This window comes from Narcine bancroftii, chromosome 3, assembly GCF_036971445.1.
Source record: "Narcine bancroftii isolate sNarBan1 chromosome 3, sNarBan1.hap1, whole genome shotgun sequence".
In the NCBI taxonomy this organism is placed as follows: domain Eukaryota; kingdom Metazoa; phylum Chordata; class Chondrichthyes; order Torpediniformes; family Narcinidae; genus Narcine; species Narcine bancroftii.
In genome coordinates this window covers 187,257,673-187,280,287 of record NC_091471.1, presented here as the reverse complement: position 1 = coordinate 187,280,287, position 22,615 = coordinate 187,257,673, and the positions used below count along the sequence as shown (strand labels likewise).

Sequence of the window (22,615 nt, the reverse complement as noted above, 5' to 3'; positions counted from 1 at the left end):
GCCAGTACTCCACGGACCAGCCTTTTGACTTAAGGGTCAGGAATACTACCTTCCAGATCACCCCGTTTTCGCGCTCCACCTGCCCATTGTCCCTTGGGTTGTAACTAGTTGTGCATCTAGTTGCGATGCCCCTTGCTGTCAGGTACTGGTGCAGCTTCTCACTCATGAAGCTGGACCCCCGGTCACTGTGAATGAACATGGGGTAGCCGAACAGAGTGAAGATCTGTGTCAGTGACCTGATGATGGTGACTGTGGAGATGTCTGGACACGGGATGGCAAAGGGAAAATGGGAGTACTCGTCTATCACTGCGAGGAAGTAGACATTCCGGTTTGTGGAAGGCAGGGGGCCATTGAAGTCAATACTGAGGCGTTCAAAGGGCCGGGTGGCCTTCATGACGTGGGCCTGTGGTGGGCGGAAGAAGCAGGGCTTGCATTCCGCGCAGACCTTGCTTGCCTCAGTCATGGTCCGGACTTCCTGGACGGTGTATGGGAGGTTCCGGGACTTGATGAAATGGTAGAGACGTGTGATGCCTGGGTGGCAGAGGGATTTGTGGAGTGCCTGCCGTTGGTCGGCCTGGGCCGACGTGCAGGACCGGGATAGGGCATCAGGGGAGTCGTTGAACTTCCCTGGTCGGTACTGGATGTCGTAGCTAAATGTTGCTAGCTCGACTCTCCAGCACAAGATCTTGTTGTTTTTGATCTTGCCTTTGTGCGTGGTGCTGAATATGAACGCCACTGCCCGCTGGTCGGTGAGGAGGGTGAATCTCCTGCCTGCCAGGTAGTGACGCCAGTGGCGAACCGTTTCCACGATTGCTTGAGCCTCCTTTTCAATGGCGGAGTGCCTGAGTTCGGAACCATGGAGGGTTCTTGAGAAGAAGGCGATGGGTCACCCTTCCTGGTGAGAGTGGCGGCAAGCACCACATCTGAGGCATCGCACTCCGCTTTAATTAATTCTCTATCGCCTGCGCAATAGCGCCTGCTTATGGCGGCTATCGGTTTGCAGTCTGTCATGAGGTAGGAGAAAAGGGCGGGAGGGGTGATGTGCAATGTGGAGAGGCTGCAAGTGGGCTGGAGCTGGTCGAACAGCGTGCTGTGAAGTGTGAGGGGGGATAGGGGCCCACCAAAGGCGAGGGTGATGCTATGTAGGTGACACTGGAAATCTAAGCCCAGGAGGACGGGGGCACAGAGTTTGGGCATGTCTCCCCAACCCCCACCCCCCCACAGTCAGGTCAACAGAGCAGTGCCTGAGAGTTTTTATGGAGCAGTCCTGGGCAGCGAAAGCGATAGCAAAGCTTGTAAGGTAGACTTTAAGTCTCAAAGTTTGGGCCATGTCCGGGTATATGAAGCTCTCAGTGCTGCCGCTGTCGAATAGGCATTTTGTACCTGACCGTTAATAGCAATGTCCATCATGGAGTGCCCGAGTTTGTGTGGGATGTCTCTCTTTAGTGTAGTGGCTGGAGTCCGAGTCGCTACTCCCCAATGGTTGAGGTGAGTGGTGGTCGGTGGCATCCTTCACATCGATGGAGGTGAGTGGTGGTCAGTGGCATCCGCAGGCTTGGGGTGCGTCAGGAGTGCGGTCTGGTCAGCACACATGTTGACCACATCGTCATTGTCACCCTGTTCTGGGTGGGAGGTAGGGTTGTGCGCTGGATCGGCCCAATAGGCCCAAGATGGCAGCGGTGTTCAGCCGACACAAGATGGCGGTGCCCCTTGGGCACGCATAGCAGTGGCATTGCTGGCTCTACCCGTCGGTCATGCTGCTTGCTCGGGGAGGAGCTGACATCATCGCATTCTGCACCAGTAGATGTGACGTCATCTGTGGCGGCAGAAGTGACATCTTCACTGGCCTTGGCTGGCGAGGGTTTGGGAAGGGAGACATTCGTGGTGAGCACGCAGCGGTAATACGCGTCGGGGCCAGAAGTGGGGCTGGTGAGGAGGACGGAAGTCATTGGGCAAGTAATGGTGGCGTCCCGGGGATTAGCAAGGTGATCGTAGAGGGCCGGTGGGCCTCGAGAGGCATACTTTTGCGTAGTGGCCTTTCTTGCTGGACAGTTTTGGTGCGCTCATTGATCTGACCCACACTGAGACCCACAGTACTTACACGGGTGCAGGACGCCTGTGGCCGTGATGCGTTCATCTACCAGTGGTTCTTGAGTCATGGCTGCTGTCTGGGCAGTCCACACGGAGGCTTGGGGAAGTCGGGAGTCGAAGGCTTCGGCATGGAGGGCTGCAGGCCCAAGGAATGGACTTCCTCTATAGTTTGGTCCAGGGAGAAACAAACTCGAGAAAGACTGTACAACAGGCTTTATTGTTAAAAGTATCTGCTACAGTGGTAGCTGTACTGGTAACTCCTAAGTGACTACTTTGGACGGGCCAGCTCAGGATTATATCCCGGGCAGTTGATTGACAGCCAGTCGGGTGGAGTTAGGTCTATTCAGGTCGGCTGATTGACAGCCAGCTAGGTGTGGTCTGTCCTCCAGTGATCTTCCTCCAGGTACAAAGATCACCCCCTGCAGTAGGCCAGTGGTCTATCACCACAATCCCTTTTATAGTTTGTTAAATACAACATAATCCATGTAAATTTTATATTTTCTTTATTTTTTTAAATTTTCAGTCGCATGTGCTGATGGACGCAAGTCGTATAGGCCACAAGTCGGAGAGTACCTGTATTACAAAGTGAAAAGTCTGACACAATACTCAATTGGTTTTAAGAGTGGGAGGGCGAGGGGCAAGGAACCAATCGGTTCCCAGAAGACAGGTATTCTAACCAGTCAGGATGGTTTCCCAAAAGGTGAATAGAGGTGCTCCTCTCTGTATGATGAGTCCACTGTGGCACTACCTGTGGACTAGGATCAGGAGTAATGTTTCTTCGAGCTCAACAGAAGACACAAATCCATGCAGCCACCTGTTTGCTCTTCAGGCAACTACTTCATATTTTCCTTGGAATTCACTCATTCCCTCCTCTACCCATTTCTAAAATGCCTTCAGAACCTGGGGTAAATGCCAAAGTAAAGCTGAGGGAATATATAATCAAATATGTGAAGTGTGATATTTAATGATGCGTCTGTCAAGAAAAAAGCTGGTTTTATGCTTTAAACCTGTTACTACTGCCAATTGAAGTGACAATACAATAACTTCAAGTTAAACCATGACTCTCCAGAAACATATAGTTCTTGAAAGATACTACTGCATCAAGACATTGACCTGCTTAATAGCTGTAAGATAAGAATAGCTATTATAGTTTGACATTGGCACTGTCTGAAAGCAGTTTGTACACTCTCTCCATGTCTGCACGAGTTTCCTTTGGGTGTTCTGGTTTCCTCCCCCATTCCAAAGAGGTAGGGGATTACGAGGTTAATTGAAAACTTGGGTGTAATTGGACAGCAAGATAGTTTAACTGTGGAGGTTGACAAATTTTGTAAGGAATTCTGATGGTTAGTACAAACCTTCATTTGGAAGGTCATTTGTTCATGGGAGGTCATTTTCTTACAAACACTTTAACTTTCTGAGGCAGTGATAAGGAGAGTTATTAAGGGCAGTGCAATGGATGGGCACAAATGGATTTTAGCAAGGATTTCAACAAGATCCAAAAATAATTTGAAGCAAGAGATCCAAGGTGGAGGGACAATTTGGACCCTAAATTGCAGGAAGGAAAGGGTCATGAATCATTAGTACTTTTGTGGTGCAAGGTTGATAAATCTGAACTTTGTCTTTAACTTTGATAACTTTGAACTGTTAAATACAGGGTTCTGTATTTTGTCCCATTCTTTCTGTAATATACTGTGTACAGTAAAAATCTCTCTTACCCGGAATTCATGCAACCGGCAGCCTCAAACAACTGCGAAAAACATTGCAGAAGTAAAACGTAAAAAGTACTAAGGTTTAAAATTGGTCCCCCTTGTGGTTAGTTTGCCAATAACACAACACGCAATCTCAAGCAACTAGGAAATGCACTTATCCGCCATTGACCAATCCACCCAGAGAATGTGAGCAAATGCATTCAGAAAGGTACAAGATTTTGAAGTATTCTTGTAGATGGCCGACATTGAATGCTGTTATGTTTGACCATCAATCCTTAAAGATAGTAGTATAGGTCAATAAGCATATGGCATGGTTTCTTTAATTAGCCGAAGCATAAAATATAAGAGCTGGAATTGTGTACAACACCAGTTCAACCTCTGTATACGATACTGGTCTCCTCATTACAGGAAAGGGGTCAAGAAGTAATTTGAGGAGTTTGATGAGAGTGGAAGTATTGTATATGTTAGAGTTCTTTCCTTTGGATCAAAGGAAGCTGATTGAAGAGTTAACTACCTAAATAGCATACGACATACTCAAAGCAAATAGGAAGGACTTAGCTATGACCCATTGTTGTTCGTTATATACATTAATGATCTAGATGATGGGGTGGTGAATTGGATTAGTAAATATGCAGACGATACTAAGATAGGTGGAATAGTGGATAATGAAGAAGGTTTTCAAGGATTGCAGAGGGATTTGAGCTGCTTAGAAAAGTGGGCTGAAAAATGGCAGATGGAATTTAATGCTGATAAGTGTGAGGTGCTTCATTTTGGTAAGAAGAATCAGAATAGGACATACATGGTAAATGGGAGAGCATTGATGAATACAGAAGAGCAGAAAGATTTAGGAGTAACGGTACATCGTTCCCTGAAGGTAAAAACTCACGTGAATAGGGTGGTGAAGAAGGCTTTTAGTATGCTGGCCTTTATCAATCATTGCATGGAATATAGGAGTTGGGAGGTGATGTTGAGATTGTATAAGACGTTGGTGCGGCCTAATTTGGAGTTCTGTGTGCAGTTCTGGTGCAGAGAAGGTTTACCAGAATGTTACCTGGGTTTAAGCATCTAGAGTATAGGGAGAGATTGGACAGATTAGGTCTTTATCCTTTGGAGCGTAGAAGGTTGAGAGGGGATTTGATAAAAGTATTTAAGATTATGAAAGGGATAGACAGAGTGGATGTGGATAGACTATTTCTGTTAAGAGGAGGAAAGATTAAAACAAGAGGACATGAGTTAAGAATTAAGGGGCAGAGGTTTAGAGGTAACATGAGGGGGAACTTCTTTACTCAGAGAGTGGTAGCCGTGTGGAATGAGCTTCCGGGAGAAATAGTGGCGGCGGAGTCAATTGTATTATTTAAGAAAAGGTTGGACAGGTATATGGATGAGAAGAAGATGGAGGGTTATGGGCATTGTGCAGGGAGGTGGGACTAGAAAGGGGTGTTTGGTTCGGTGTGGACTAGAAGGGCCTAATGGTCTGTTTCCGTGCTGTAATTGTTATGTTATATATATTATATGTATGTAAAAGGATTAAAGAGAGGTCGTGACTGCTCATCCAGGAGAGAGCAGAGCACAAGAATCATTCCCTGAAAGGGTGAATGAGGCAGAGAAATACTTAGTCCTCAGGTGACACAGAGCTCATGCATGAAGGTGGGATTAGATGGGATAGCTCTTTATCCACTGGAAAAAAAACATAATTCACATGGCCTCCTTATACATGTTATATTTTCCATATTGCTATATTCTAGGCTTCTATGTAGAAACACAGAGATGATGGAGGAACTCAGCCAGTCTCGCAACGTCCATAGCAGGTGAAGATATATTACCAATGTTTCGAGTCTGAGCCCTTCCTCAAGGAATGAGTGAAAAAAGAGACACGTATCTGTATTGTAAGGCTAGGGAAAAAGGGAAGAAATGGGAGGTGGAGGAGTACAGACTAACAGACAAAAGGTATTAATTGGATATGATAAAAGGGCAGGCAAGAGGAAAGGTGAGACATGATTTTTGCTCTGTGAAAGGAGACAAAAGGAAAAGGGAAGAGAAGGAGAGAGAGATAGAGACTGAGCTAGAAGAAAGGAGACAAGAGGGAAAGATGGGAGGGGCCGCGTCTAATAGAAACCGGAGAACTCGAGGTTAATGCCAATTTGAGTGTGCCCAGACAAAATATGAGGTGTTCCTCCAATTTGCAGATGGTCTAAGTCTGACAGTCCATTTGACCATGGACAAACATATCAGCAAGGGAATGGGACGGGAAATTGAAATGGGTGGCCACTGGGAGATCCCCACTTTTGTGGTGGATAGAGCCAAGCTACCCAATGAAGTGATCTCTCAGTCTGCATGTAGAGGAGACCACAACAGTAGCACCCGTTCTGTTGATGACCCTTGCTGATCATTGTGACACAAGGGAGGTGCGGGGGATGAGGACCACACCAGGTGACACCATCAGAGGAGGTGACATCAAAATGACTGTCTATAAAATTTTTGTGCAGTGTTCCAGCAGAAATGTATTATCTTTTTATTAAAATATCCTTCTAATTAGTTATTACAACAAAAACATTTTTCTTAAGCCAGCTATACCTACAAGGCTAAAATGCTTTGTTAATTTACTTTTTGAATCTTCTAATATGTTCCATTCAGAGCTTCATTATTACCCAATTACAATGACACTTTGAATCACTGGTTTCGTCTGCACACGCTACAAGCAGGCGCTGTTGTTTTCATTAATCCTGTGCGTATGAAATTGTAATTTTAATTTTGCGAGTTGTTTATCTCACTACTATTGCCATTACATTCAGTGATATATGGGAATCCTAATTTACAAATTACATTAGTACAAAAAAAACATTACTAAGGATTCTGGTACGGGAGGAGGTCCATGGGGGATGGGTGACACCATGAGTTACTGCACTGGGTGACATCAACCCTAGTGATTCACGTGAAGTGTTGCTTCACTTGGAAGGACTGTTTTGGGCCCAGAATGGTGGTGAAGAAGTAGTTGTGGGCACAGGTGGAGCATCTTCTGCAGTCACAGGAGAAGGTGCCAAGGAGGCAATTGGTGGGGTGGGAGAAGTGGATGGAGCAGTCCCTGCAGAAGGAAGAGAGGGGAGTATGTGCCTGGTGGAGGGATCACGTAGTAGGCAGTGGAAATGGCAGAGGGTAATATTTTGGATACAGAGGCTGATGGGCTGGTAGGTGTGTCCTTATTGTGTATAGGGGCAGAGGGGACAAGGGCAGATGTTCAGGTCACAGAGGATATATGGGTGAGGGCCAATTTGATGGTGATAGAGGAGAAGCCATGTTTTTTGAAGGAGAAGGACGACATCTCTAAAGATCTGGCATAGACGACGTCAACCTGGGAGCAGATGCGCCAGAGAGAGAGGAATTGAGAGAAGGAAATTGAATTCTTACAGAGGACAAGATGTGAAGAGGTGTAATTGAGGTAGCTGTGGGAGTTGGTAGGTTTGTAGAAGATGTCCGTCAAGAGCTTGTCTTCTGAGATGGAGACAGAGAGACTGAGAAAAGGGAGAGTTTTGCTAGAGATGGACCAAGTGAATTTGAGGACAGGGTGAAAGTTGGCAGAAAAGTGAAAAGAATTGAGGAAGCACCAAAATAGTCATTGATCTTGTAGAGACAGAGTTAAGCATCCATATTTGAGGACATCGTCTGACAGAGACCAACAAATTAGAGGAGGAACACCTCATATTCCATCTGGGCATCCTCCAACTGGATGGCATTAACATCAAGGTTGAATATGACACCAAATCAACAAATTATTAGTTTTAGTCTTGAGCAGCAGCAAGGGAGAAAGATTGGGTCAGTAACTCGCAAGCAGTTTGTGGGAAAGATCAAAATCCATTGAGGTTGGAGAGATCTGGGGGGGTGCAGGTGGGATAGAGTTGGACTTTATCAACACGTATGAAAAACAGTATTTTTTAATATCATGGCACCGCAGGCAGCACAAAAACAAAAATATACAGGAGGGGACTGATAATAGATTCGTGTGGAACAAAACCTGACAGAAGCAAAAAGCTGCAATTTAAAGTGATTCATTCACTACAACTACTAGATAAATGAATTCTGCCCAGCCCACCTTCCCCCACATGGATGAAACAACAGAGGACGATGGTGTCACTAAGTGTGTCATGGGGCTGAAAAGGATGAAGGACAATTTGCCTTTGTCACAGTAAAATAGATTATGCTGCACATTATTACTGATCATTGCCCTAGAAAAGGTCCAAATAATTGCAACAAATTCTGATCTCTTGCCAATAATACCACTAATTTCATTGCATCAGCCATTTACTCCAAGAAGTCGGATTCATGCTTTGTGCTTTAAATCTATTCAATGTCCAACTGTCCTTGGAGTCAGATATGCATTTCCTGCATTTGTATCCCTATGTGTAAATCATTAAGCTGCTTCATTTCACAGAACCAGAATACTTTGCATAATAGCTATAATTAGATTCATTTAGTTCAATCAACAAAATTGCCATCACACAATATTGCAATAATATTTGAAAATAACTGGATGATTTTGCTTGATTTAAACCAAATAATTAACTCCTCACTCCTTCCTCCATTCTCCTCCTCAGTCTGGCTGAAACTGGTCCTCACTTTCCTATTTTTTTCCTCAAATGATTTGTTTTTAAGAAAAGCCTCTAAAATGTGAGAATAATTTACCTCCCCTCATGCTGCAGGAAATGCTACACTTGCACTCACACCTCCCCCCTCGCCACCATTCTGGGCCTCAAAGAGGCCTTTCTTTCTTTTTAAAATATTTTTATTAATTTTGATTTTGAAGCAGGAAAAAAGTACCAAAAGCAATTGGGGAGTGTTAAGTGTAAATAACAGATTAAATCATTAAAAAAGAAGATACAGAAATCATAAGCTATAAATATATTAATAATTTTATCCCAAATAAAGAGAAATCCAACCCCTGTCCCTGCTTTATTATCGCTGTATGATAATAAGCATACTTAATACTTAAAATGAAAACAGAAAGAAAATTACAAAGTTTAAGTATATTATAATGAAGATTAAGAAAATGACTCATAAATTGCCCCCACAACATTTGAAATCTTATACCTGAATTATTAATTGGATAACAAATCTTTTCTAAGTTTGAACATGAACCTCAGTCACTGAGCATGAGAGGGCGGGGCAGCATCCTTCCATCTAAGTAATCCAACTCGTCTAGCCAAAAGGGAAGCAAAGGATAGTGTTCGACATTTAATGGAAGTCAAAAGAACATCAACCTTTCCCATTGTTCTGAATAGAGCAACTAAAGGATTTGGTTCTAAATTTCTGTTAATTAAAGATAAGTATGGAAGATATCTCTCCAGTATTGGAAGTAACAGTCCTTCCAAGCGAAGCAACGCTTGTGAATCTGCAGGGGAATCTGCATCCAGTGCTCCAGTTGTGGCCTGCTCTACACTAGAGAGACAAGGCAAAGATGGGGAGACTGGTTCTTTGAGTCCCTTCGCTTTGTCCACTCCAATAGGGGGCTTCACAGTGGGCAACTATTTCAGTTTCACACCCCACTCCCACGCCGACATGTCTGCTTCATCTGTGGCCAAATCCACAAATTTGAGGAGCAATACCTGTCTGTCTGAGCAATCTCCAACCAGATGGCATTAACATCAACTTTTCCAATTTCTACTAAGCTTTCTCCCCATTTCCTTCTTTTTCCCTATCCCTGTCTCCTTATCTCCAGCTCTCCACACCCTTCCCTTTCCATTCAGAGAGCTCCCCCCTCCCCCTATCAATTTATAATCATAACAGCAGCATAATGTTTGGTAAAATTGAGGGGGGGGGGTGTGGAACTGAATTATCCTCATTTTGCATAAAATTACATAGACAGCCTGTTTAACAGCCAGGACAATTTCCAGCATTCCATCATTAAGTATGTAATATGATTCATTATGAGATTCAATTTCACCTCTGACATTTTTCAAGATCACTGGCAAATTTTATTTTCCATCTTATGTATTTACTTGCTCTTTTAATTTAATTCAATTATTTAACAATGAGAGTTTTTCTTTACAAGTACCCATTTGACTGCAGTAAGACTTCCAGTGCATGAGCTCATTATCACTGTAATTTGCAACACAATTTTTTTTAAAATACACAAGTTACACAAATGCTTTTCTTGATGACTCTTGGAAAAATGTTAACTTATAACATTTCTTTTATAGGTTTTACTGGGTGAAAATCTTCATACTGACTTGCAAAACTTCGTACAGGTGCTTATCCTTATATCCAAAAGGTCCTTGGGACCGGACATTTCTATTTATTTTCAAAGACTCTTATAAATCCAAATAAACAATACATTTTTTCCAACAATAGTGTATATCATACAGAGTCTATTTTATCCCCTTCCCCCTCCCCTCCCTCCTGTACCCTAATACAAAAAAGAAAAGATTATATAAATTTTAAAAATGCAAAGATTAAAATATTGTTAAAGTAAAAAAATCTTTAAGGTAATTTAAGAAGAACCTAAAGAGACCCAAAATAAAAGGAGAAGGAACAAAATGCAAAAGCACTTTTGCCTGCGCCACGCCCCACTTCCCTGATTACAAGCATTCCACAACTGGCACAGTTGTATTCACTTTATCGAAAATGGGTTTTAGATACAATACAACTCCGATTATCCGAAGTGATCTGGACCGGGCCCATTTCGGATAAACGTTTTTTTCAGAGAACTGGTCATTTTTTAATAACAGCCCAGTAGCAAATCATTTGTAACAGTGTTTATTCAACAACAAACTACAAGGGAAGGGCTTTTTAAGCATTAAAATAAAATTTGATTCTCACCAAAAAAATGCTGGCCACCGCCAATCATCAATACTTCCCCATCGAGGTCCTGCTCGTGTCGGAAGCCCGAGGGTTCGGATCCTGCCCGAGAGCTTGAGGTCCCTGCTGCTGCCAGCGCCAGAGGCCCAAGATCAGCTGCTGCTGGTGCCAGGAACCTGAGGTCCACTGCACTGCTGCCATTGCCAGGTCTGCTACTGCCGCTACCGGGAGTCAAACGTCTCCGGTCATTTCGGCTCCGAAAAAATTTCAGATAAATGAGGATTTCAGATATCCTAGTTAAATTGAGGATTTCTGAGAATCGGATTTTGGATCATTGGAGTTGTACTGTAATTATATCTGCGTACCAATGTATTGCAGATAGGGTTGCCCCGCCCTAATGAATGTATCCTATTTTATCCTTAAATTGTATGTGATTTTTTCCAGGGGAATACAACTCTGCATTTCTGTATTCCATTGTGTAATATTTAGTTGGGAGTCGGAAATCCACGTGACCATTATAAGCTTCCTGGCTACTAACAAGACAACCTTCACAAACTGAATTTGGTATCTGGACAGTTTAAAATACATGTCCACAATGTTCCACAGAAGGTACAATTCTAGATCCTGTGGAAAATCCACTTCTGTAATTTTTTTCAGAATGTCCCCTAGGTTCTCCCAGAAAGGTCCAACCTTTGTACACAGCCAGGTTGAATGGATAAAGGTTCCAATCTCCACATCTAAAGCATATTTCCAAGATTTCTGATTTGGATTTATGTAATTTTTGTGGTGTGAGGTACAGTTGATGCAGGAAATAGTATTGTATCAACCTGTACCAAATAAAAACTGTACCTGGGATTAATAACAGCTGTCATGCTGCCCAACACAGATCTGACTAGCACCATTTGTGGATTGTTGTGCCCAAGTCCGACTCCTACCTTTCCCTCGACCTGTGTAAGCCCGGTATTTGGCCCTCACTTTGGAATAGGAGATACATCATAGAAATAAACTTACAAACATTCCTCCTTCTAATTAGAATCTCCACGTCACTACACACGGGCAGGGTCATAGATGGTCCCAAATTATCCCTTAAGCAAGACTTTACCTGAAAATAGCAGAGGTTTTATTAGGCAAATCATATTTATGGGACACTTCTCAGTATTCGGATTATAGCAGATTATGGAATTAAAATGGCGACTATGCAGATTCACACAAAACATAAATCCTTTTTATGGAGCGATGCTGCATTGAACCCATAATCTCCCATGCAGCTGGAACCGCTCTGAGAAATGCAGAGAGGTTCCAGGTGTGTGAGGGATTATGGGTAATGAAGATGGCCACTGATCCCACATTAAAACAAAAAGAGGATCACCCTCCGCCACACCCTTGCCTGCCTCCTTCCAGCTTGGCTCAACTGTTGTTGGGCTGCTTCCCATTATTTGGTCGCTCTGCACCAGTTTGGCTGCCAGGGGGCTTCCCATTACCTGCTCCTCCCTTGGGCCTGGCTCTTGCTGCTGTCGGGCTCAGCCACTCCCCAGCATCCCCTTGGCTTCTCTCCCTCTGACACCACCTTCTCCTCGCCACCGGCTTGATTTTCTCCTTTTTCCTCCTGGGCCAAGGAGCTCAGCACCTGGGTCCCATCGGTCTCTGGCCGCAGCAGCTCGGAGGGCTCCAACTCTCCCCTGCTGGGCCTTCACACTTTTCAGACCATGTTCTCACCTCACTCACCCACCTGAGTTGCGCTGCTGTTCTCTCTCCGGTTGCCTACCCAAGCCTCGTTCTCTACTTGCTCTCTCCCCCCCTCGCTGTCTGAACCTTATTCTCTTCTCGCTCTCCCTACTCACCGTGTACCTTCCTTACTCTCTCTAGAACACCTGAAAATATATGGTACATACAGTTTAAAAAAAGTTTAAAAACAGAGGTTTTTGGGATCACAGATAAAGGGATAGGACCTGTACCATCAAGAAGACTATGTCCGAGATGCTCAGCGCATCAAACTTTCCACAGATGTTGCCTGAATTGCTATTTCTAGTATTTTCTGGTTTTATTTCAGAAGTCCACTATTTGCAGCATTTTATTTGTTAACACAACAATCTGACCAGGACTGATGTTGCATCAGTTGTTCTGATTCTTTATAACACCACAGTAAAGGAACAATTTTGTATAAGGAGCAAATAATCTATTCTCAAGTTATATTAAAAGAGTGATTCAGAAATGAGCAGTTTTCAGTACTCTACCTTCACAGATTCAGAAAAATCTTTTAGAGGGAATTGTTTCTCACTTAAGAACAATGTACTCTTCTTTAGAGAACATGTGATAATCTCACATTCTGTAAATATTTAGCAATCTGCAAAGGAAAGAGTGCTTTGCTTAAAAAAAATGAGCCCTATTGATTTATTTGCATCTCTTTCCTTTTGAACAGCTTAAGTAGAAGTAACTTCGATGTTGTTCAACACTCCAACAGTATTTCACTTTTAACGTGTTTGACGTGTCAGCCATGCTGTGGACCATTTGGAACAGTGGTTTCCAACCTTTTTTCCCCCACTCACATACCATCTTAAGTATCCCTTACTAATCACAGAACACAGATGGGATAGGGATGATTTAAAGTGATATATGAGTGGAAAGAAAAGGTTGAAAACCACTGATTTAGAGAGACTATTAGAAGTACATTGGTGTTCATATCATGCCAAATTGTTATTAGCCAATTGCACTCTATGAGACTTTTTGGTGTGGGATACCGATGGGCAACAGCAAGATGCAGTTATCATTGAAATTTTGTCATATTAAATGACTAAAGAAAAACTCAGTTTAAATAAAAGTGGACTTAAATTGTGTTGTTCTTGGCACATACAAACAACACAAGCTATCACCATCCCCATGCCACTAAATTAATCAAATGTCCTTTCTCATAATACTGTGAGCACCAAACTGCAAGCAGAATAAACACTATGTGTTTTCATTCAGACTTATTAAAACAAATTATTTCTGGAAAGTCCTTGCATTTTGTTTTCAGAATTATATCTTTGTCAATGTCTGAATGACTCAGTGAGTTAAAATGGTTTGGCTACATGGAGATCATTTAGATCACAAACAGAGCATTGGTATTTGGCCAAGTGGTTATCCAATCTGCGTTTGGACTCACTGATGTAGAGGAGGCCACCGAATGCAGTAGTCAAGGTTAGATGATGTGTATCTGCCTCTGCTAGAAGGTCTGTTTGTGGTCCTGGGTGTAGATGAGAGGTTGGGGAGATGCAGGGACATGTTTTGCACTTTCTGTCTGTGGGAGAAGAAGCTTGGTTGGAGAGGGAAAAGCAGACAAGGGAGTCTCAGTGAGACATGTATATCTAAAAAACAAAGCAGGAAGAGATGGAAAGGGTGAAGATGTGGCTGGTAATGGGATAGTGCTGAAGTTGGCAGAAATAGCAAAAGATAATGTGTCAGCTGAGGAGGCATGTGGGGTGGAAAATGAGGACCAAGGGGACCCTGTCCTGGTTCTGCCTGGGGAGGAGGGAGGTTAGGCAAGGACAGAAGTATAAAAAATAGAGGACATATGAGTGAGGGCTTTATCACTGATAGTAAGGGGGGGGGAATCCTTGCAATACACAAATGTCCTGGAGAAACTCAACAGCTCACACAACATCCACAGGAAGGGGATTAAATAAAAAGGCCATTTTGGATATCTTGGAGTGGAAGCCCTCATCCTGAGAACAGATACAGAAGAGGTGGAGGAATTATGAGAATGGGATGGTCTCCTTACAAAGGGCAGGATGGGAAGAGGTACAATCCAGATAGCTGTGAGAGTCAGTAGGTACGCAATAGGTATCAGTGGATAGCTTGTCCCCAGAAATAGAGACAGAGGATTTTTTTAAGATCTAGAATTATTTCTCAGAGCTAAACCCAAAATAATGATTGTCTTATCTTACAAAGTTGTTGAAGTTTGCACTATAAAACAATGGCTGTATTGCAAACTGATTCCATACCAGAGGTGATGCCTCTAAATTAAGTCTCCAAAGTGGTTGAAATCGATCTCTGAGGGTTGATGGAACTATCCAAGGGGTCTAAAAATCCCAGGAGGGTCAAAAGGGGGATAAATGCTAGAGAGGGGGGGTCAATTGAACTTTTGGGGTCGAAAGAATTGTAGAGCCCAAGTTTCCTGCACATGCCAGGAGCCTGACGTCCGCGCTCCTGCCCAGGAGCCCAAGGTCCCCAATCCTGCCTGGGAGCCAAGGTGACTTTTTTGATACAGACGGCACCACACCTGACGTTGAGAATGGAGTCGCCATCACTGATGCTGAAGACTTGGACCCAGGTCCATTTGGCATCTTCCCGTCCAGAAGCAAAGTTTTTTTTAATTATTATAATCACTTGTTTGGTTAATTTACAGCAGTGTTCTCAACCTTTTTCTTTCCACTCACATACCACTTTAAGTATTCCCTATGCCATAGATGCTCTGTGATTAGTAAGGGATTGCTTAAGGAGGTATGTGGGTGAAAGAAAAAGTTTGTAAACTACTGTTTTAACCGTACCTAATTGACTTGTTAGGTGCACGGTTTCATAACTCTAAAGGAAATGGGCCAATGACAATGTTTCTCAAGCAAAATATTTCAGTAACAATTGGGTCTCGAGCAGTGATTCTCAACCTTCCCTTCCCACTCAAATATGCAAGTTGAAAGAAAAAGGTTGAGAATCACTGATTTACAGATTTGTTACTTGGCGATTGGGGTGTTGTAATAAAGTTTGGGTTGTGGCTGGGAGACCCAGTATACAGTTTCCCTCACTAATGCATATGGAAACTGCAATTCTCCTTATTTATGTGCATGTCTATGGGTCATGAGGGATCAAGAATTCCAAGGGGGTCGATGGTCTAAAAAGTTTGGGGACCCCTGAAGTCAACGTAGTTTTATACCATACATTGATCTTCTGTGCATTTTTCACATTGTACTTTTATCGTTTCTTCATATGTAAATAGTACCCTTTTCAGAAGGAAATTAAGGCCAGTCATTTTGGATATCTTGACATTACTTTTTTTTAAAAAAATAAACAACCTCCTTATGAAGGGGAAAAGTCGTTCAAGAAGCAAAACCACATCATGCCATCATCAGCTTTAGAAAGGCAGCCGAAGCGATTCAATCGAATCCCTTTAATTCTGTGCCTGTGACCAGGCTACCGGCTGAAGGCTGCGAGATGGGATTAGTGTGAAGAGCTTGATGTGGCCTGCACTGGGTCAGTTCTCCTGTGTCATGAAACCCGGAGATTCTAAAAGATCCATTATACATTTATAAAATGTCAGCACTCTAATCTTAAGTAACATTCCTCTCGAATGTGTTTCCCTAAATAATGCCTTTTTAAAACAAAATCAGATGCTCAAAATATGTCATTGCATGGCTAAATTTGAGCAAGCCAACAGAGTGTTTATCGTGTTACTATAACTGGGATTGCATTGGAAAATGGAGATGCGAGACCGTGAGCCAAATGGCTTCATATTCTGTTTGTTTGCGGCCACTTTAACTGCAAACAGCAGCAAACCATTTTCTACAAACCGGGCAGGTGTCAGGCGCACCCTAGTTCAAAGAGGAACGCGGAGAAGCATTTCTTGTCTCAAAATATCCGCTGATGGGCAAAATAGACCAGGGAGATCAAGGAATGCCTGCTTCATCCGCCCACCTCCACGGCTCTCAGCGCGTCCGTGCCCAGAATGGGCAGAACCCAGGAAGGGGACCCACCACCCCATAATATTAATTTCACCATTCGGCAACGCTCAGAGCAAATAATCCCATGAATGGCGATCTACTTCCTGCGCTGATTTTGCCATTGCAGACGGGAGAGGTGTGCAAGGAAGGCACATTACCGGGCTCATGCTTTCCGGGGTTGTCTGTCAACTCGATGACCAGCAGCTCCCGGTTCTCGGTGCTCTTGCCCACCGTGTAGATGCGGCTGATGCTGGGGCACTGGAGCCACACTCCGACCAGGACTTCGCGCAGTTCTGGGTACTGATGATACTGGAAGATGATCTGGTCGGAAGCCGAATCCGTGGGCTCGGCCAGCACGGCTGCCTTTGCCCAGGACACCGCCGAGCAGATCAGCAGAAGACGGCACCAGGTCATGTCGAAAGCGGCTGGATGCTCCGAGAGCTGTGAGCGGCGAGTCGCTGAACAGAGGCAGCGAGCGGGGATGTGTCGGCGGGGAGGAGCCTCGGGCCGCTATCAGCCCGAGCTCACATGCGCAGGGTGACAGCAAGCTAACAGGCAGTTCGGCCCAACTCGACGTTACCCGCTCCTCTCTTGTGTTAAAAACAGTTTGTACAGACGTCCTCTGTTCTCGCCCAGGTCCACCCCTCTCATAATTTTGTAAACCTCTATTAAATAATCTCTCATCATTCTTGGGCTCCAAAGAGAAAAACCCGAGCTCTGATAACCTTGCCCCATAAGTCATGTTCTCCAATCTACACAACACCCTGGCTTCAGCTCTATTCCTGTAGACTTGACCAAAACGGAACATAATATTCCAAGTGTCATCTAACCAGAGTTTGTAGAGCTGCAACATTACCTCCCAACTCTTGAACTCGATCCCCCAACTAATGATGGCCAGCATACTATAAGCCTTCTTAACTACCCTATCAACCTGAGAGATCTATGGATTTGGACTCCAAGGACCCTCTGCTCTTCCACACTGTTAAGAATTCTGAAATTAACCATGTCATCTGCAAATTTGATCTTCCGAAATGCATCACTTCACACTTATCCAGATTGAACTCCATCTGCTACTTTTTCACCAGTCTCTGCATCCTGTCTATATTTTGTTTTAACCTTTGACAACCTTCTACACTGCCCACAACTCACATCTCCAACCTTCATGTCATCTGCAAACTTACTGACCCATCCATCTACTTCTTCAGGCACTTTGTTAAAAAAATTGAAAAAGCAGCTAGAAAAACAACTAAGTATGCTATTATAGTTGAATTTAAAAGGGACAGTGAGTATAAAAATTGATAAATGATAAACATTCATACTTATTAGAGTGCAAAGCGACATTGCAATCGTATAGACAGTCCTTTTGTAGTGTTGGAGCTGTCCATAATGAGTAAAACAGGAGGAAGTGCAAGAGTCTGATAGCTGTTGGAGAGACACTGTTAATGGAGCATTAAATGAGAACGTATCAGTATGAAGTTTGATTGTTATTATTTGAGTAATGGGAGTGGTGAGATAATATGAGATCCCATCTGCGCACATGCAGCCAATCGTTGAATCTCCAAAGAGACGACCACTGGTATAATTCTGTCAAAAGAGCATTTTATTGTGAGGCATACATGCAACACCAGAAACTACCTTAACAATGTTTGAAGTAATTACTGGAGGGCGTCATATGGTATAACGGCGAGGAGGGCATATTATCTCACCACTCCTATTATTCAAATAATAATCATCAAACTTCGAATTGGTAAGTTCTCGTTTAATGCTCCATTATTTTTCGTAATGTTCATTGGTGTGCTAATATAAAATTTCAAAGCTCAGTGGTCTCTTTTTCGCATGGTCCAAAAGACTATAGGGTAGATCAATAGACCTCCCGTATGTGGCACAATTCAATCAAATTTGCCTCTCTGTCCTCAGAGGTCTATTGTAAAACCTGTTATATGTTCTTTCATTTGACCATCCCACCTGATGGAGGATATCCCAAATGGGGACTTCCACTCTACTAGCAGTAGACATAGCTGCCGCTCTGGTTGAGTGAGTCCCAAACCGAGTGGTATCCACTCCAGCCAACCTCATGGTCCTCTTTAGCCATCTGGCCAAGGTCTGAGAGGATACCCGCTGATGCAGTTTCCTGTAACATACAAACAAGAATTTCTCTTCCCCTCTGATATTGCAAGTATATTCAATATATTGTCTCAGATACCACACCACACATAATCTTTCATTCTCTTGATAAGTGTACAATTTAAACTTTGTTCCCACACTACCAGGTTTTTTATGTTTCAACAAGTCATGAACATGAAATTCAACAAAATAATTTTCCCAAATTATATAGTCCAAGTGTAAACAAGTTAAAGTCTGTATTGTTTGGGCCAAAGTCAACCGTGATAAATCACGCAAATCCAAAGTGTATGCTGGCGACAAATGTCGCAACAAATCCAACACAACTTTACCATCCCAGATAGCATGATAACGTGGCGTAGGCAGACGAAAGTGAAATACTCCCCTCATGAATCTTGAAATCAGGGGATGATTCCCAATAGAGTGTTCGGCGTCTCATAGAGTCAGGAAAGCCGACAAAGCACTGGCTACGTGAACTTAAAACAAATCAGTGAGGAAATGTAAAACATCTGAAACTGAAACATAATTAACATTTAAATTCACATTAAAACAAAACAGTTGCTATTTGTTTACATAAGTGGTGTATTGCTTCTGAGTTGACTTTCTCCATGAAGCACAATTAATGTCCACCATTTTCAGCTGCAATCCTTTTACGGCGAACTTTTCATGCCAATCCTGCAACATAAGAAATCGAAATGAGTGAGAGGATGTAGAAGGAGAGATACTGCATCCAATTCAGCATTGGGAACCAAGGCTGGAAAGGCTAATTTGGCACCACCAGGAGCCCAGAGGCCCCGTCCTCCTGAATTTTGTGCAGGCTACTAATGAGAAGGGGGGAAAATCATAGAAATTCAGTTCTGTCCAATCATAAAGGCGTCTATGGCTTCTGGCTGGGGTCTGGCAACCAGGAGACATATCTCAGTACTTGAGCATTTAAACGAGATGCAAACAGATTGATTTCTGACAACCGAAAATTCCGTACTATCAGATTAAAACTCTTTTCCCACAACATCTATTCCACACTATCATTGAACTTTCTAGACATCAAACCCACCTGATAGTTCAGACGCCCTGGCATGTACGCAGCTGTAATCCAGATATTTATTTTGATACACCAACTCCACGTCTGTATTGCGAGCCAGTTACATGATGGGGACTTCAAACCTCTCATTTTATTCAGGTATGCTATTGCTGAGATGTTGTCTAACCCCTTTTCTCTGCACAGAAAGACTCCAGTGCCAACTGAGCTGCCAACATTTCAAGAAAGTTAATGCCAGATGCTGATGCCAGTCTAATCTCTTAAATAGTCCATCTGCCATCGGCAGAGGTAGTTAAGTCTGTGGCATCCCATCCTTCACCACTAGCATCTGATCAGATTTCCATATCAAACTTTCTAATCTCGATCATGGCATAAGTCTGAGATATATTTGTCTTCCACCATGCAGGTTCTGCTCTAGCCTCTTGCAATAAGCTCATAGGTCTATCAAAATGACCCCTGGCAGTCTTTAAGGCTTGTACTTTATCTATTTCCAGGAATCTATATTTTAGCAGACCATACTGAACGGTTGGGAAAGCAGCCACCAATTTCCAAATTACTTTTGCAACTTTCCGTATGAATGCAATCAAAGCACTACAAGCCTGTGGAATTTCCACCTTTTTATCTTCTCATAGGGTTATTCTCATTGATTCCGTATTTAAGAGGAACCCGAGGAACTTATTGTCTTGGGTTGGGCTGAGGACTGATTTTTCTGGGTGTATTATAAATCCTGCATCAGCGCTGTAGTGGTGGTCACTGCTCTCTCTGTTTCGCCCATGCACCTCCCAATCACCATGGTTTCATCCAAGTAACCTATCACCACGTCCCTCCTGTCTGAGCTGGGAGAAAACCTGTTTCAGCAATTTGGTAAATATTCTGGGCGCCGAACTAAGTCCACTAGGAAGTCCCTTATATTGCTACAATTCACCCTTCCAAACAAACTTCAGGTTCTTTCCAGAGAGCATATGTATAGATACTGAATAATAAGCATCTTGTAAATCAACGGATGCCATAAAATAGCCCTGACATAGTAATGGCATAACAAAGTGAATCGTGTCCATTTTAAAATGTTGGTATAAGACATATTCATTTGGGTCAGATAAATTTAAGATTAGTCTCATTCCTCTGCTTCTCATGAATATGTTTATGACAAACTCATTCTCTTCCCAGCAGCAGCGTTCTATTATATTTTTGCGTTCTAAAGCCATAATCTCTTTCTGTGTAGCTTTCATGAGCTGGGGGCTGCATATATAAGCCCTTTCTCCTAACCGGATGGAATTTCTGTGGGACAAACTCAATTTGATACCCAGACACTGTATGTCGTACATTAGCATCAGTAGTAAGATTACACCATTGGCTAAAGAATATTGTTAATCAACCGCCTACAATCTTATCATCATAATTAGAAAATGCACTCAGCCGTCCATAGGTTGTGCTCATTTTTTTGGTGTGCTTGGCTGGCATGGCAATGCAATCTGGCATGACCTCTGCGAAAAGCTTTGGGTGGGAAAATTCTGCTGCCGCGGTCTCCACAGAGGGCGTTAGCCTTAAATAATGCCTGCATGGTGGTGCCGCCTTAGAGGGATATCCTCTCTTAAAGTCCCCCACGCACCTGCGATAGGGTTAAAACATAGCAGTTGCTCTTGCCTGTACTCTCGAGCCTTTAACCACTCCAGCCGCTGCCCATTCAGGTCCTTCACTTCTTTACTCAGCTCATCACCAAAGAGAAATTTAGTGACAGGATTACTGGGTTTACATAAATAAGCATACTGAACATTTACATCAGGCTTCATCAGCTCCTTCCGGAAGGCATTAAGTTTGTAATTGGTATGAGAGAGTAACCCCAGCACATCTTGTTGTGTCTCTGTTATATCTGATGACAGTGTCTGGGCAAACACAGTGATATCTTTAACCAGAGAGCCTTGTAATCTTTGCAGCTTCGTGTCCTTGACTCTTGCGGGGACGTTCAAATTGTCCCATATTGTGGGGTTTACTTTTGGTACATCCAATTGGCTGGGCAGGGGTATTGGTATTTTTTAATTGAGTCTTCTAGCACCGACTCTTCAAAGACATTAGATGCCAAATATGATATTGACCCTGCAATTTCTTCATCAAGGGGATGCCCAATGCCCCTCCGTACTGCAAATTTTGCTGCAATTGAAATTTTTTCCTCATTCCAACCAGTGGGAGAAGTGTATTGAGGGTTAGTGGACTCGATTTTCATATCTAGCCCCTTGGGGTCTACCTTGTCCCGTTTGTATTGGAAATAAGATTTCTCCCCCTGCCTGGAAGGGATTCCTGATATCTTGAGCAAACAATAAGAAGCAAGATCTGTGGGTAGAAATGTTTGGGTAACATTTCAGGTCAGGGCACTTTATGAAGAGTAAAGTAGGAAGTCTGTTATCAAGCGTATCGAGGAGGATAAGAGCGGGGGAGAAGCTGGCGAGGGCCTAAGAGCTGATAAGGTATTGGACAGAGAGTGGGACGGGTGAAAAGATAGATAAAGTCAACTGAGTAGGGTAGAATGTTAGAGAGAAAAGGAAGAATGAGATTGTATAAGTGTCAGGAGACAGACTGAGGACTCAGCAACCAGAGAGTGTTGGGACCAGGTTTTGTGAAGGTGAGTTTAAAAGGTCAATTTAAATGTTAAAACAGAATGGTAATTGGTTGGTGTGCGAGGTCAGGAGGCCAAGGCAGTGATAGACAGGAGCTTCAGGGATACAGATGCCCCCAAAAGTCAGGAGCCAGTAGCTGGGTGACTGTTAGGAGTGGGAAAGGGTTTATGCAGATAATGTAGTGCACCCCAGTGGCCCTCTGTTTTGGAAGAAAGATTTTCCATGGACAAGTCGTGGTGGTCACATCTCTGGCACAGAGTCTGGCCCTTCAGCTCAGAATGGAAGGTGGAGGGAAGAGGAGAGCCATAGTAATTGGGGATTCATTAGTTAGACAAATAGTTAAGTTCTGTAAACAAGATCAAGATTCCCAGATGGTTTGCTGCCTCCCAGGTGCCAGGGTCAGGGACTTCTCCGAACTCAGGTGGGAGGGTGAGCAGCCAGACATCATCGTCCATGTGGGGACCAATTACATAGATAGAAGAACGGATGAGGTCCTAGTGAGGAAATATAGGGAGTTAGGAAAGAAACTGAAAAGCAGGTCCTCAAGGGTGGTAATCTCAGGAT

The 22,615-nt window shown here is 43.4% G+C and overlaps 1 protein-coding gene across 1 annotated transcript in view; it reads right to left on the bottom strand.

The window, feature by feature from the left end:
- The window catches only part of cpe (carboxypeptidase E), a 129,805-nt gene extending 113,048 nt beyond the window's left edge, over positions 1-16,757 (bottom strand). Inside the window, exon 1 of the mRNA XM_069926134.1 lies at positions 16,438-16,757. Within this exon, the coding sequence (XP_069782235.1) occupies positions 16,438-16,693 (256 nt within the window). The 5' untranslated portion in view covers positions 16,694-16,757. The remainder of the gene's footprint in view (positions 1-16,437) is intronic.
- Between the last annotated feature and the right edge of the window lie 5,858 nt (positions 16,758-22,615).